This window comes from Muscardinus avellanarius (genome assembly GCF_963383645.1).
Source record: "Muscardinus avellanarius genome assembly, chromosome: X".
NCBI lineage: Eukaryota > Metazoa > Chordata > Mammalia > Rodentia > Gliridae > Muscardinus > Muscardinus avellanarius.
Genome location: NC_137792.1, coordinates 119,035,001 through 119,051,911, shown reverse-complemented (window position 1 = coordinate 119,051,911; position 16,911 = coordinate 119,035,001). Strand labels below are relative to the sequence as shown.

Below are 16,911 nucleotides of genomic sequence, written 5' to 3'. Positions count from 1 at the left end.
TAAATTTCAAATGAGCTAGAAAACTACAAGTAAAGATAATTACATACACATATGTATTTTTCATATGTATTTTCTACCTCTACCACCTCCCTTATCTTTATTTATTTTTTGTTTGGTACTGGAGTGGAGTCCTGGGGCCTTTTACCTTCAGGGTATACCCTCAGCAGTATTCCATATATTTCTTATTTCAAAACACAATCTTGCTAAGTCACTGAGAGCCTCACTAAGATGCGGAGGCTGATTGAGTACTTGTGATCTTCCTTTTTCAGCCTCCCAAGTACTTGGATTACAAGTGTGTTCCACCATGCCCGGCTTACCTCCTTCATCTCGATCAAACTTATAATCCTATTCTTTTAAAAAGAAAGTGAAAAATATTTTTCTCTTATATTTTCCTCATACTTGCTTTTGTTTTTAGCTATCATTGCTTATTTTGTTTATTTGTTTGCCTTGCTTTTACTTTGAAATAAACATTGCTCCTACCAACCCCTTGGGAGTTTGAAGGATATCTCTCAATCAACCTCGTAGCTGGAAGTAGAGTCATCTACAAAATTAATGTTTTTCACGTTTTCTTGTGCCCTGATTTTTCTTTTTTCCATTAATGAAAAGGATTTTATTTTGCCTTTCCATGACAAGGAAGAGTTAAATTTAAGGAGCTGTGAATACTCTGTAGTAAATGACAAGGAAAATGGAGAAGAAATCAGCCATCCCCAAAACTTTGATCTTTTCTTGAAACTGTGACTCCATTTTTGTCCATATCTATCTTTTCTTTTTTTTCCCCAGGGTTGTCCTTGAGCCTGTTAATGCCTAGCTGGCACTGGTCTGAGTTTGCTAGCTAAAGGGTACAGGGATTTCCTGAAATTATGTTCTTTTGTTTAAACTTTGTAAGAAGAAAAATTTAGTGATGATGATATTGATAACTTACTATGTGCTCAATGCTCTTTTAAGTGCTTTTGTATTTTACAGATGTGGAAACAGGTTTTATTTTATTTTTTATTTTTTATTTTTATTTTTTTTGCGGGTCTGGGGATGGAACCCAGGGGCTTTTGACCTCCGAGCTACACACCCTGCCCTATTTTTTTTTTTTTTTTGGTGGTACTGGGGTTCCTGGAAGCCCTTGTACCTCCGGGCTACACTCCCAGACCTATTTTTTACATTTTCATATTGGAAACAGGGTCTCCTAAGCCAGCGCGCGTGGCTGGCTTCGAACCTGCGCCATCCTCCTGTCTCTGCCTCCCAAGCGCGGGGATTACAAGCGTGCGCCACCACGCCCGGCAGGAAACAGGTTTTAAAGAGTAATCTTTAGAGGGTGATTGGCTGAGGTCAGGTAACTAGTAACTAGTGCCACAATTGGAATTTGATCCCAGTTCTATCAAGTCCCAAAATCCTTGATTAATAGCAATACATTTGTGGTAATAATTCCTTCAGTTAGCAATTATTACCATGCATTTTCCATGCGTTAAGGGATCAAAGTTGACCAAATCGTACTGTCCTTATCCTTAAGTTGTTCCCTGTCTAGTTGGAGAAAGCATTCATGCACTTCAATTGCAAGACATTGTGACAGTTTCTATAAAAGTGTGTGCAGACTGTGGAAGCATAGTTGTTTAGGTTACACATTGGTGAATGGATGCAATCAGGCAGCATTTAGATTTGAGAATTCTCACTGATTTGACTAGTTCCCTCATTAATTTTGTAATGGAATAGCAGTTTGGGCATAGTACCATTAATAAAAGCTGAGAGGCATGCAGGCACTTGGCTCGCTCAGGTAGTGTTGAGTGTATGGTTATGGCTGATACATGGCAGAGATAGGCAATGTCCAAAATTAAGACTAGAGTCAGTTTAGCACTACGCTCGAAGGATCTTGTGAAGCTAAGGATTTTGTATCTGATTTTAGAGGGATTAGTGAGTCATTCAACATCTTTCAGCTTGGGAAGGACATAATGTGGTCTGGCAAGACTTATTCACGGTGATATTAATATAGACATTGTTTTGGAAGGGGAAGAGAAACTAGAGGCAGGAAAACTTTTGATGAGACTAATGTAATAGACAGAATAATAGCCAGCAAGGGACTGAAATAAGGCAACAGTGGTTGGGATGTCAAAAATGTAAAAAAGGGTTTGACAAATAAACTAGAATGACACTTGCGGAAGAAATGAGAGTTTAAGAATTTTTTTTTAGCATAGGTATCTCTCAGGATAGAGTTGCCATTTTTGAATCAATCCTCTTGATTTTGGGGAAATCAAGAGGAAGACCAAGTTGGGGCTAATGGACAGATAATAAAATTGTCCTTTGGACATGCAATTGAATCATCTTAGACATTTAGTGAAAGGAGATGTCCAAAAAACGGATGACTCATAATTTGTATTTTTAGCCAACTAGAAATAGATATGAATGTGGAGCTAACTAGAGGGTCCCAGATTAGAGATACCAATTTGTGAGTCATCAACAGAGACATGATAAATCAGTCACTGGGGATAGATGAAATCACAAAGGCAAACAAAGAATTGAGGGCAACACTTTTATATTATTTACTCTTCTACCTGCTTGGTTGACTTTAATGGATTTGAATGGGTAGACTTGTGTGGAATCACTAACAACTCCAAATGTAGGAAGGTCTCTCTCCAGGCTTAATGACTAGAAATACAGCTAGATATTTCTTTGTATCAGATTAACCTAATTGCCAAAGCAGATTCCTGTAGCTTCATGGGACTCTTTTAAAGCCAAGTAACATTTGAAAACATCATATTCTAAAGGATAAATATGTACAATTTTTATCCGTTAAGAAACTCTCAGCCGTGTCTTCTTGTTGACATTAGAATTCTATCTACAGTTCTTTATCATGGGGGCTTGCCTTCTTTTTCTTGTAACGAGGGCATATTGAAAAGAGCTCCACTTTCTTGTGTAGCAGGTATATGGAACTTTTACTAAATGAAAATTAGTGTCAGGGGTAAATATTTCCTATCCTATCCTATTTATTTGTCACCAGGAAGATAGTGCAACAAAATTTAAAGAGAATAAACTTTTTCAAATGTGGCCATCAGGGCTGGGATGTAGCTCAGTGGCAAAGTGCTTGCCTAGCAAGTGCGTTTTCCCTGGGTTTGATCCCAAGTCCAAAAAGAAAAAAACCGACCCCCTTTAAATGTGACGATTACAGAAAGTGAAGGGTCATATGTTTTCTCTAATATGCACAAGCTAGAGAGTAACTGGAATCCAAGAATGCCTCCAAATAATGGAGGAGAAGTAAGAGTGTAGCCAGGGAAGAGGCCTAAAGGAAGGGGAGGAAGAAGACTGAGGTTCAGTAATGGAAATAGTACCATCTATTGTCTGTATATTTGTGATTATACCAACGTCAATCTCAGTACTCTGTATTGGGATGGGGGGAAATGAGATGGGGGGGGTCATCAAGTACTGTGTGCATGTATGTCATTGTCAACATATTTTGCATTATGATGTGAGACTGTAATGCACCAGTAAAAGCACATTAAAAAATCTGTATGGCAGATATATATATATATATATATATATATATATATATATATATATTATATATTATATACAGACACATATATAATATATATATACATACCATTCTTAATAGCTGGCCAACAATGCTGTTGAACTAATAAGGTTATTATTTCCCTATTCTGACCATATGTTTGAAGATATTTGTACATAGCGAATATGAGATAGGCAGTAAAATTGGTTTTATTTTGGGACCTAGAAATAGATCATCCTCTCAGTTCTGAGATTAGAACAGACATAATCATGAAGTTGTCATCCCACTTTCATTATACAAATGAATTGGGGCAGCAAAACAAATATTACACATCATTCCGTCTAGTGTTTGTAAACAGATCCTACTGCTTAGATTAAACCAGATTCCAGGATTTTTCTGTGTTTATAATTTTATGGATTTTAATCTTGTAAGTTAGGGTAGATGGTGTTATAGTGGGTAAACCATAGACTTTGGGCCTTTTAACTTTTAACTATTTTTTTTTTAGCTTTTGCTGTTTTCCTGGCTGAGTTAGACAAGACATTCAACTTCACAGTTGTTTTTCCTTAATTATATAATGGCAATAATTATAGCACCAGTCTTTCAGAATTGGCATGAAACCAAAGTGAAATAGTAAATGCGAAATGCCAAGCTTAGTGTGTGTATATATATATTTTTTTCCTATTTTTCTCTTTTCTCTTTATATGAATTAAGACCATTTTTCAAAATATGTTCTTTTAAAACCTAATTTTTTTTAGTAGTACTGGGGATGGAACACATGGGCTTTCTACTCACGAGCTATACCCTTAGTCCTATTTGTTATTCCTTATTTTGAAACAGGTTCTCACTGAGTTGCAGAGGTTCTCACTAAGTAGCTGAGGCTGTCTGTGAACCACAATCCTTCTGTCTCTGCCTCCCAAATGCTGGGATTACAAGGTGCTCAACCATGCCCAGCAAAACCTAATTATTTAAAATGCTTTTTCAACAAAAGTGCTCATTGGTCAGTTTAATTTGTTTATTCCTTCTTGAAGTGCTTTAACAGACATCACCATATTCAGTGGTTCTCAGAACCCATGCCATGAACATACCGCTTTTGTTACGGTGAATTATGTTCGGTGTGTGAGGGGAGAAACAATTCCCCCAAAACAACCAAACAAACAGAAAAACCACAGGTTCTTGTCCTGAGATAAGGATAAATATACATAGCTCGGACAGTTACTAAAGGTTTAAAGAAGTTTATTAAAAAGATAGAAATGCAGAAGGTAGTTAGAGCCCCATGCTAAAATGGCATGGGGGGCGATTCGAGGGAACACACCCAAAGACCCCTGCATGCTGAGTGTTCTTATCCTGACCAAGTCTGCAGCAGGTCCTTTGATATATAGATATGCTGCCCTATCTGTAGCCCAGTTTGCTGCTGTCTCCATCCCAGCTGGATCCAGGCCTCAGAGGCAGGGGAGGCAGCCCTGTCTCAGGGCACAGACCTCCACACCTTTTGTTACCCTCCCAAGATGTGTTAAATTGCCCCGCCCCCCCAATCTGGGATTTCCTCCCAACCTTAAGGCAGTTGTCTCTCCTTAGAAATGTAAAGAGGCCCTTTTCCCTGGCTCCTTGGCTTTCTTTTACTTCTCTTTAGAAATGTAAAAAGGCCCTTCTTCCTGACAATCCTGGCTTTCTTTAGAACAAACGATATATTTTCAAAATTGGAAATCTTTCCCAATACTGGTACATTAATATATTTTGAAACCTCTTCCCAATACTAGTACAACTTTCAGGTTTTGTTTTACTGCTTTAAACCTAACATTTTTCAGTTTTATTTTGTCACGCTGTTTCTTCCCCCTCCTCAATACCTATTAACAGTCTGTGTTATTGAAATAATACTTTTTTTGTGTGGTACTGGGGGTGGAACCCAGAGGCTTTTCTATCTCCTGGCAATACTCCCAGACCTATTTTATATTTTATTTGGAAATGGTCTAAGTTGCTGAGCCTCACTTAGTAGCTGAGGCTGGATTCAAACCTAGAGGAGGATCCTCCTGTCTCAGCCTCCCAAGTGCTGGGATTACAAGCATGTGCCACCACGCTGGGCTGAAAGAATACATTTTGAAAGGATGAATTTAATCATTAGGGCCAGGTGCTATATGAACAGTCTTTGGCGTGTTGAACTTCAGCCTTCATTGTTCTGAGGACTAAATGATGCTAGGAATCTTAAAAATTTTGGGAATTTGTATGTTGCAATGGATACCATTAGTGTCTGAGAAAACTTTGAATTGCAATTCTGTGATTTGTAGCTGTGTAGCCCTCACTAAAAAGCTCTATGTGGACAAATATTTGTCCTCACCTATAAATTACACCCTTTCTATCTAGCTCACAAAATTTCTGGGAAAATACTTGTTAAGACATTGGGAAAAAAGCTGGGTCTGGTGGCTCATGCTTGTAATCCCAGCATTTGGGAGGCTGATACCAGAGGACTCCGTTTGTAGACAGCCTCAGCTACTTAGCGAGGTCCTTTGCAACTTGGTGAGACCCTGTTTCTAAATGAAAAAAGACACTGGAAAAATAAACATGTCATTAGTGGAAGGTCATATTACACGTACTATAGGAAAAGGCAATTTAAGAGTGGCAAATGTTGACTAGTCAGCTAGAGGTGGAGCTATGCTCCTTCCCTTTCTCTCTTAACAAGCTTGGACCCCAGTGGCTAATCTGCTGAAAAACATTTTCAACACTTGAGTTTCTTTAATAATTGTAGTGATTCCAAGATGAATATACCCCAAATCAGATGCTCTCCCTTTGTTAGTATTGCTTCTGGAAGACATGTCACAGTACAGTATGTAGTTTAGCATTATGTATATGTGCCTGCTGCTGAAGAGTAAAAAATGAATTGTAATTAGGATGCACAATGGAAAAGAATATTGTTAGTATTTGATCAATAGGTTCTAGTTAATAGGTTATACTCCCAGCCTTCTCAGACAGTTCATTTTTGTGTGTGTCTATCTGTGATGTATTTCTTTTCTTTTAGGATATATTAAACAAAGTGAAGTTGCTTTATTTTTTTAAAAAAAATTTATTAGTGCATTGTAGTCATACATTTTTTTAAAATTTTTTTTTGGTGGTACTGGGGATGAAACCCTTCTACCTCCGGCTACACTCCCAGACCTATTTTATATTTTTATTTGGAAACAGGGTCTCTTAAGCCAGCAAGGCTGGCTTCGAACCTACACAATCCTCCTGTCTCTGCCTCCCAAGCACGGGGATTACAAGCGTGCACCACTACTCTTGGCTGTAGTCATACATCTTAATGGAGTAAGATGGTGGAGGCATACATGCACACATAACTCAATTAGCCCTTCCCCAATTCCTACCCCATCTTCTCCTTGCCCCCTCCTTCTCATGATTAGCTCAGTGATTGATATGTTTGTGAATGTACATCATGTACATTAGGGAATTTCCCTCTTCCCCCCTCCTGTCCCTCTCAGTCTCTGTCACCTTATTTGCTCCTATTAAGCAAAGGATGAGTTGAGTTACTATTTAATGCTATTTTTGTTATTTAATTGATTGGTATTAATGAAGATAGTTACATAACTCATTTCCTTATTGTTTCTGGAAAAGTTTAGTTGGTAGAATGAGTGAGTTAAGAGAAACCTTACATTAAAACCATATTTTCTATCATTTTAGGGTTAACATTTCACATCATGGAGAATCATACCTTAGTATTATAATTATTAAGCCTATGTATCTTCAAAATTAAAATGCCCCATTTATGGTTTTTACTATTTATTTATTTATTTATTTATTTTGGTGGTACTGGAGGTGGAACCCAGAGGCTTTCTACCTCCGGGCTATACTCTCAGACCTATTTTATATTTTATTTGGAAACAGGGTCTAAGTTGCTGAGAGCCTCACTAAGTAGCTGAAGCTGGCTTCGAACCTGTGTGATCCTCCTGTCTCAGCCTCCCAAGCGCGGGGATTACAAGCGTGTGCCACCACGCCCGGCTGTTTTTTACTATTTTAGATGAAAATTTTTATCAGTTTCCCATCATGAATCATTAGAGAGCTTTAGACATTACTTTTGTTTGCTGTTTAAATATTGTGAATACTCATTTTCTAATTCTACAAATAGGATCTAGTTTTAAGGAAATCTTTTTTATCATATGAAATAGTGTTGCTGGCAATAGAGAGAAAATTTTATCATTCATCATAAAGTACTTTTTTTACTTCTTTTACTTGATGTACAGAGGCAGTTGTGACACAAATTTGACAGAAATGTGCCAAATCCATTTTGTTATTTTTTTCATTCAGGAAGTTCTCAGTTTGTCCTTAAAATAAATCATATCTCTAAGGTTTGAGAAGCAAAACCAACAACCTATACTTGTTTCTTGCTATAGAAGCAATTTTAAGGAAATCAGAAATGCTAGTTTATAAATTGGATCTAAATGTCAGCGTTCTAAATCCGTGCCATTAAAGATAAAATTGAGACAAATACTCTGTGGGTTTTAATTTTTATTATTTCTATTACCAGTATTGCTCCAGAGAGCATATTAAAATGTCATATTGATTTTCCTTTTTCTTTTTGTCATATTGATTTTGATACCTAAAGTCGTTGTCTTTAAGGGATATTATATGAATCATATCTAGATCCATATATAAATATCAAAATGAATTTAGTTGAAATCTGTACTGGTTTTATACTGGATTTTCTAATAACTGTGTTACTGTCTTTTGTCAAAACGACCACAGTAATGAAAACCATGTTTCACCTTTTATATACATAATTGGATGAGATCACCAGATGCTGGTGTTAAGAGCACATCAACAGGAAAAGTTGAAAATGGGAGCTGCATGGAAAAATACTAGAACCAATTAGCTCTGTCCAAAACCATATGACCAAGTATAAGGAAAAAAATAGATTTTGACCATGAACTGACCTCAAATCACGTAATAATGGAAAGATACAGCAAAATGGCCCCTAGCAGTTTCTTAGGCTTTTGATAATATCCAAGAATTCTGTGGAAAATTGACACATCATAGTCAGTGCTTGAAAACTAGGGTTAGATTACTTCTGTTTTTCTAACATTTCATTATGATAATGTTCAAACAGAAATGCTGAAAAAATGGTATTGTGAACACGGATGTATCTACCAACCAGATCCTATAATTAACATGTTGGTGTATTTTGTGGGACTCCCTACCTCCTTTCCTTGTCAATTGTTCAAGCCTTTTGCCTGTCTTTAAATTTGAATATCTGTTTTATTATGTGGAACGAGTTCTTTATATGTCTTGGAGAGCAGTGCTTTTTAAGATATGAATATTTTAAGATAAGAATTTAAGTTTGTGAATTTAACATAGAATTTAATGATACTATTTAAGATATGAATTTAATTATTTTAAGATATGAATATTTATGAAATACTTTCTCATAACTTACGCCTAGGCCACTAATTTTATCAAATGATGTGTTTGGTGGAGAAGTTGTTTTGATGTTTAGTGATTTTATTGCATTCTGAGTCCTAAGAAAACTCTGTCTATGACCAGTGTGAGGTATGGTACATATAAATTGGTAGATCCATTCAAAATAAATTTACATCAATTTTGAAACTTCCACGTATTAGCTAGTGTTATCTATTTGTGACCTTATTGTGGTTCAAAAGAAGTCTTAAGTATCTCAAGAAAAAAACATAGACAGTAGCTTCAGGATTTTTCCCCTTAGCACCGAGGATATTTTGTGCTTTTGTGTGTACATATTTGAGTGTTATATTTGGCGAATGGAAAGAGATAACAGAAGTACATTATTCTCAGGCAAGGGAGAAAATAATGTAGATTGCTCTGAGACAGTTACCACTGTTTCTACTCCTCTTTTTTTCCTTCCTGGATTTCATAGTTGTCATTTCCCAGTTTCTCCTTCCATTGTTTTTCTTCTGCAGGCATCAGATTACTGGTGTCCAGACTTAGAAATTTTAGCAAGGAGTGTTCATCTAGAATTGGTAGTATAGCTGAAATTCTTTGGGGATTTTAAAGCCACTGGGAATCATGGACAATATATGAACTTACATTATCCCCAAGAGTGCCTTTACATATGAATAAGGCGGTAATATAAAGTAATTGGCATTCTTTCAAAAGTATTTGATTTTACCCTATTCTCTGTCAGAGCAAGACGGTGATTATTTGTTAAAATACTCTTCATTCTTAGAACCTATGTTAATAATTGATTGAGGAAAAATATATTAGAATTTTGAGACAATGTACTGTCATGGAAAAATAATTTTGGATATAATACTAAGTATTTTATGTTTTACTTTCGTGAAAAGTTTTTCATGGATGCATTATTTCATTAAATAAGGATACAGAGGAGCAAATGTGAAAATGGAAACAGAGCCAAGAATGGCTTCCACCCAGAGCTGGGATACTTGCTGTGGGGTTGAATCGCGTGTACTTTGTAGTTCATCATACGGTCACTACATGTGAAAAGCTTGCAAGGATTGGGAAGAGCAGCAGTCCAAGGACTTTAGCACTAAATGAAGTTTACCTGATCTTCGGAGACCCTTTGGTCCTCCAAAACAGAGTGGTCTTCTCAGGAGTATGAAATGAGGAATAGCAGCTCACCTGGCTATCTGTGGAAACTTTATATTATTTTACTTTATTTTTGTACTAGGGGTTGAATTCAGCGTCATTCTACCTCCAGGCTACACCCCCAAAACTTTTTTATTTTGAAACAAAGTCTAAGTTACTAAGGGTTTTGCAAAATTGCTGAGGGTGGCCTCAAACCTGCAATCCTCGCTGGGCGTGGTGGCGCACACTTGTAATCCCCATGCTTGGGAGGCGGAGACAGGAGGATTGGCGCAGGTTCGAAGTCAGCCATGCTGGCTTAAGAGACCCTGTTTCCAGAAATAAAAAATAGGTCTAAATAGGTCTGGGAGTGTAGCCCGGAGGTAGAGGGGCTTCCAGGAACCCCAGTGCCACCAAAAAAAAAAAAACCAAACAAACAAACAAACAAAAAAACCCAAAAAAAACCCCTGCAATCCTCCTTTTTTGGCCTCTCAAGTACTGAGATTATAGGTATGTGACACTATGCCTGACTTTATGTTTTTGATGTGAATAACTGTATCCCAGGATCTACTTTTATTTTATTTAGAGTAACCACTTTATCTGCTTTACCTAAAAGGCCCAATTATGTTTGTATGCATGGCAAAGAGAGAGAGAGCGAGAGAAAGAGAGAGAATATTAGTTTGTGTATGCATGTGTGTGTGTATGTGTTTGGTGTGAGAGGTGGGTGTGATGATGATGGCAGAGATGTAACTGCTTACGGAAGACTTAGCAGTTTTTCTTTGGCTTTCTTTGAGATCTATCAAGATTTTCTTCGTAGCCATTTTTCTTAATCCTGGTGTCATAAAAATTCATGTTACCTGCTCAGACAGAAAATTTTAAGGTGTCCAAAGATATTTATTTAGCTCTTTCTACTAGGAAAAGTTCCCTTTGGGATCAATTTTATTTCAGCTCACTACTTCTTTTGTCAACATTCCAATTTATGTGTGCTTTGGAAATCTTGAGGCAGTAATATTAAAATATGAGCTAATTTTAATGGCCAAGAAGAGTTTGGTTGATGAGTATCAGGGACTTGATTTTCACCTTTTTCTTTACTCTTATTTATCATTACAGAAGAAGCTACTATGGAGGAAACTGGGCCAGTTTTAGCTTTTCAGGACTATTATCCTGGCTAAAGGAATATCAGGTAAACTTCTTATCTAATCTTGTAATTTGCTAGGCTGTGTTGTTTGTTCCATCTGTAATATAGAATTTATAATCTATTTTTATTTTTGTGTTTGACAAAAATATGTTGTCACCTTTTTCTCTGATGATTTTCTGATATCCTTTATAATATGTATATTGCTTTTAAAATAGGCATGGTAGAGCCAGGTGTGGTGGTGCCCACCTGTGATCCCAGCATTCAGGAGGCTGAGACAGGAGGATTGAGGTTTGGAGACAGCCTCAGCTACTTAGTGAGGCCCCTTGCAACTCAGTGAGACGCTGTTTCAAAATAAATAATAAAAAATAGGGCTGGGGGTGTCGCTCGGAGGTAGAATGCCCTTGGGTTCTATCCCCAGTACCACAAAAACAAACAAATAAATAAATAGATATGTTAGCTAAAAAATAAATCATATATACTTGATGCCATTTTCTAAATACTCTGTATGTGAAACTCTGATTTTTTCCTAAAATTATCTTCCATAAAATCTATTCCAGTCCTTCTAAAATCTTACATAATATCAATTACTCTTTCATTATTTGGAGAAGATACATTAATTTGAAATGGTCTATGTTAGGGATGTTTTACATGCTCTCTAGGTCACTGTACCAAATCAATGGAAAGAAAAAGTAAAGAAAATGATTGAATATCAAATTAATATTTTTAGGTGTCATATTTCACTACTAAAACAATTGAATAGCATTGTAAAAGAACTCTAGAGGTCATGTACAACATAATATGGAGGGTGAGTTGATTAGGTAATGGAGTTTACTGATTTTTATAATATGCACTTTAAAAACAGTACCAAGTTTATACAAATAGGTTCATGGGGCTATAAATGAAATTTCTTCCAAGAATATATTGCATGGAATCAAAATCTTCTAAATCTGAAAAGAGTATAGATTATTAGGAAAGTAAAAGAAAATGATTTATTCCAGAAAATTGCATTTAGTTAGCTAAGGATAAGGTAGCTAAGACTTATTAAGCCCGTATGATTTGCTGATCACCATACTAAACACTGTATTTCTGTTGATTGATTTAATAGCATAAGTTCCTCAAAGGTGGGTTATGATGATATTACTGTTGAAGATGCAGGATAATGAATATCATTATATGAGATAAATATAGAGAAACAGCAATAATTATTTTAGCATTTCACATAATCAAAATATGTATGTCAAGAAAGTAAATGGTATAAGTAAACATTTAACCCTTTTACCTATATACTGAAAATATTCATATATTTATCAGAAACCCTACTTTGAACTTTACCTGTGGGACATATATGTGAAGGTCACCTTATATTTAGAAATATTTAGTACTTCCATGAGGCAAGTTAGTCTAGATTCTAAAGACAATAACGAAAAATACCTCAGTTATCTGAATGTACCATATCCTTTCTCCCTTCACTCTGTTTTTTTTTTATCCTGTTAATCCAGTTTCTATACATTTACAGATCTTACACTTCCCTTTCTTTTCTATTTATGTCAAGATGTTTAATAATATCTAATACTGTACCTGAAAATAACAGCTATTTGTCATTACTTGTCTTCAGTTTAAGCTGTGAAATGCAGGAGAGTGAAGCCTTTTAAAAATAATTACTACATTTATGAAGTTTTAAGTTTAGAAATATTCTGAAAATTTACTTAACATAAAGGACAATATAGTTATAATTCCTTGAGTATATACAATGTATTTTCGGAAAGCTTTCTCTACAAAAGATGTGTTACTATACATTCTTTTTTAATTATTTTTCTGAGTATACAATAGCCAGGGATTAGTTATTTTGAAGTATTTTGTTTTATTGTGCAGATTACCTTTCAGACATACTTTTTTCAGTACTGTGGATGAAACCCAGGGACATTCTACCTCCAAACTATACCCCCAGCTGTATTTTTTATTATTTATTTTAAAACAGGGTCTCACTGGGTTGCACAGAGCCTCACTAAGTAGCTGAGGCTGTCCATGAAACACGATCATTCTGTCTCAGCCTCCCAAATGCTGAGACAAGTGTGTGCTACTACAACCGGCTTCAGAAGTACTTTTATATGCAATCAAAATTGACAGGAGTAGGGAACAGCCTTCAAAGATCTGAAATTATGTAGAATAAGGAAGTAATTTTGACCCTGCTGTTTTGTCAACTGTTAAGTAAACAGACCAACAAAACACTTTACTATTAACAAGTAACTTATACACAGATATGTTTAATTCTTAGAAGGTAGAAGTTGGCCATCCTAGTTCTTAAGCAATATCAAAGAGCAGTTTTAAAATTACTTCATTAAAATCTCGCATATATTGTGACCACAGCTGGTTTTTTAGAGCATAGGGTACATACATTGTTTTCCACTTCTTCCTTTGACATTGGCATCCTCTTTTAGGATCACTTAAGTGACTCTGAAATGATATCCTTCTTTGAGTTTTAATGGTTGAAAAGAAAAGCATGGGCTTAGACACAGTTTAAATTTTCTAATTTAAGACAAGATTACAGGTTCCGATTTCCCAATTTAATTAAAAATTCTCATCTGTGTTTTCTTTAGGAAAAGAGTGACACCGTAATTGAAGGCTCAGCCTGGCAGGAACAGATCCTTGAAAATGAAGAAGCCATTGCTCTTAGCAGGAAGGACAACACCATCCAACATGTGGAAGTATTTTGTTATGTCAGGTATGAGAAGTACTTATTTGGGATAAATGAAGTTTAATGGCTTCTTTTATACACTTTAGAAGAAGCCAACTATAAAGATTTATATGGCATTGGTTGCTGTAAGTCAGTTCCATATGCTGGGCTTACCATTTCTTCAGTGTAAATTTAAATTTTCTTTTTAGATAATAATATTACATTAATGCCTTATGCTGTACCGAACTCTTTTATTTTTATTTTTATTTTTTTATTTTTATTTTTTTTTGGTGGTACTGGGATTCCTGGAAGCCCTTCTACTTCCGGGCTACACTCCTGCTTCTGTGTTTTTCCAACTAAACTTTCCTCCTTACATAATACACAATAGAATGAAATTGGAGATTATAATTTTGAATTACAATACTAAATCGACTTAGTGCTTGACATTGATGTTTGTTAAAGTACATCATGCACATTAGAGAATTGGAGGGAGGAGGAGGGGATGAGGTGGGAAGTGGGTAAGGGCTAATTGGGTGATGTGTGCATGTATGTCTCCACTATCTTGCATCCCATTAAGATGTATGAATACAATGCACCAATAAAAAAATTTTTTAAATAACTAAATTGAGTGGCCATATTATTTGGTTGCATATTTTTGTAAATTATAATAGAACAGTAGGAAGTATACATGTTTTAAGTTTCTCCAAGTGATAAATTTGTTTGTTTTAAAATATTGGACTAGTTTATTTTTTTTTTCAAATGACATATGGTCAATTTGTTGGAAAGATTTAGAGCATCAGAATGTTAGCAGTTTAATCCTAATTACAATTCAATTCACTAGAGATTCTTCATGATATGCTTTGTCAGCTTTCACATCCTTAACGTCACAGAGTGGGAAGTGTGATATGAGCCTCTGAAACGTTTGGGAAGTTGTACTTGTTTTTTTTTTTTAAGCCCATGTTCATTTCTTTCAGATAGCTAGCGTTTTCCTATATACAGTTAACAGGTGATTTTCTGCAGAAGCATAGCTTTTGGAATTACAGGTAGAGATTATAATTACATAACGCTAAATGTCATTTAGTATTAAAAAGTACAGCACACTGACATTGCTCCAAGTAAGTGTAGGAAGCTTTACAAGAAAAAGTGATTGCATTTGAAATACTGAACACTTAAATGAAGCCAGGAATAAATATTTGGTAAATTTATCATGTGACATTGTGTGCCCATGAATATTACTGGACTATAATATAGTGACAGTCACATTGTTGCAAAGAGGCACTTTTTGATATTTCAAAGCCATCTTGGCAGTTAAGGTTAATAGTTTCTAATGACTGATTGGACATTATCTGTGTACAGAGGAAATCATCTCCTTTTTTGTTCCTAATCTGTTCAGTTTCATTCTCTGAAATTCTCAAAGCCAGAAGGGAAAAGGTTGGTGGTAGAAAGTTCATTTGAAAACATTCAAGTCAGACTGCTTTATGTTGTTCTCATGACCAATTAAGAGTGTGGAGCGAGAGGTGATGGAGGTACTGTATGTTTTCATTCACTTGGAAAAGTTAGCTGGTTAATAATGTCATAGTCACTCTAGATGAAGAAGGAGATACTATAGAAGAGCAAATAAGGCGACCTAACTGAGGAGATGGGAGGGGGAAGAGGGAAATTGCCTAATGTACATGATGTACTTTCACAAACATATCCAAGTCAATCACTAAGCCAAACAGGAGGAGGGAGGGGGAGGGAATGGGGCTGGGATTAAGTAAAGGCTAAATGAGTGATGTCTGCATGTATGCCTCCACCATCTTGTACTTCATTATGATGCATGACTACAACTTACCAATAAAAATTAAAAAAAACAAATAGAAGTGAATGGGAAAAAATGTCATAGTCAGCAAGAAGAGCTAGAGAGCATGGAGAGAATTGGAGGACTGTAGAGGAAATCCACTCATTTATAATAGGTGCTAAATACATGAATAAATGGGAATGACAATATCTCTCACTTAGCGCAAGCCAAACTGTGGCATCTTTAATCTTTTGGCTCATGGCCACAAATTCGCAATTAGGGGAAAGGGGCTAGGGCCCAAATGACTGCCACAAAGATTTACTGTCTATTGAGAAGTTATTACCCAGGACCCTTCTCAAAAATCTAAAGCTTATTATTTTGGTGATACCTGGGATTGAACCCAGGGCTGTCCAACCTCTGAGATATATCCCCAACTCTTTTTATTATTTTGAAACGGATTATGGTGACTCTCTGAGGCTGGCCTCTAAAATTTTATCCTTCTGGCTCAGCCTTCCAAGTACTGGGGTTATAGGTGAGTACTACTTCACCTTGCACATATTTCTGATAACTTTATTTTAAAGGTTTTTATCTTAATAGTTTAAAGCAGCAACTACAAAAGAAAGTATTGTCTGCTAGAAGCAAGCACTCTGAGAGCAGGGTTATAGCCCTGCCTTTCCCATTAAATTTGCCATGTGATGCTGAGCAAGAGATGTGTCCACTTCGGAACTTTAATTTACCATTAGTAAATTATGAAGGATTTGCATGAGGTCACCTCAGAAATCTGACTGAGCACTAATATACTGCTAATGTAGATTCTAGGTGATAGACTAACAAACGAAAATACAGCATTAGCAAGAGCAGGCAGCCAACTTTGGGCCATTGAGTGTAGAGGTAATTGGCTTTTCATATAAAAATATTGCTTCAAGACCATTGCCAAATTGTAACAGTATAAACAATTGATTATCATAATTATATCCTAGTGTATTCTCCAGGTTCATCCATTTTCCTGCAAATGACATAATTTTGTTCTTTATTGCTAAGTAGAATTTCATTGTGCACATATCCCATAAGTTTTTTTATCCATTTACCTGTTGATGGATACCTAGGTTGGTTTCATAATTTGTCTGTTATGAATTATGCTTCATACATATTCTGATTTTGCTCCCATTGGAAAGATACCTAGGTGTGGTATAGGTGGATCCATTCTCATTTTTCTGCGAAATCTCCACACCAATCTCCATAGTGGCTATATTAATTTGCAATCTCACCAACAGTATAGAAGAGTTTCTATA

At 35.9% G+C, this 16,911-nt stretch overlaps 1 protein-coding gene across 1 annotated transcript in view; it reads left to right on the top strand.

Annotated features, from left to right (window-relative positions):
* Positions 1-16,911, top strand: part of CHM (CHM Rab escort protein) — a gene marked incomplete at its 3' end in the record, with an annotated part of 160,434 nt that overhangs the window by 45,511 nt on the left and 98,012 nt on the right. Inside the window, exons 3-4 of the mRNA XM_080719412.1 lie at positions 11,138-11,210; positions 13,763-13,887. Coding sequence (XP_080575538.1) covers positions 11,138-11,210; positions 13,763-13,887 — 198 coding nt within the window. The remainder of the gene's footprint in view (positions 1-11,137; positions 11,211-13,762; positions 13,888-16,911) is intronic.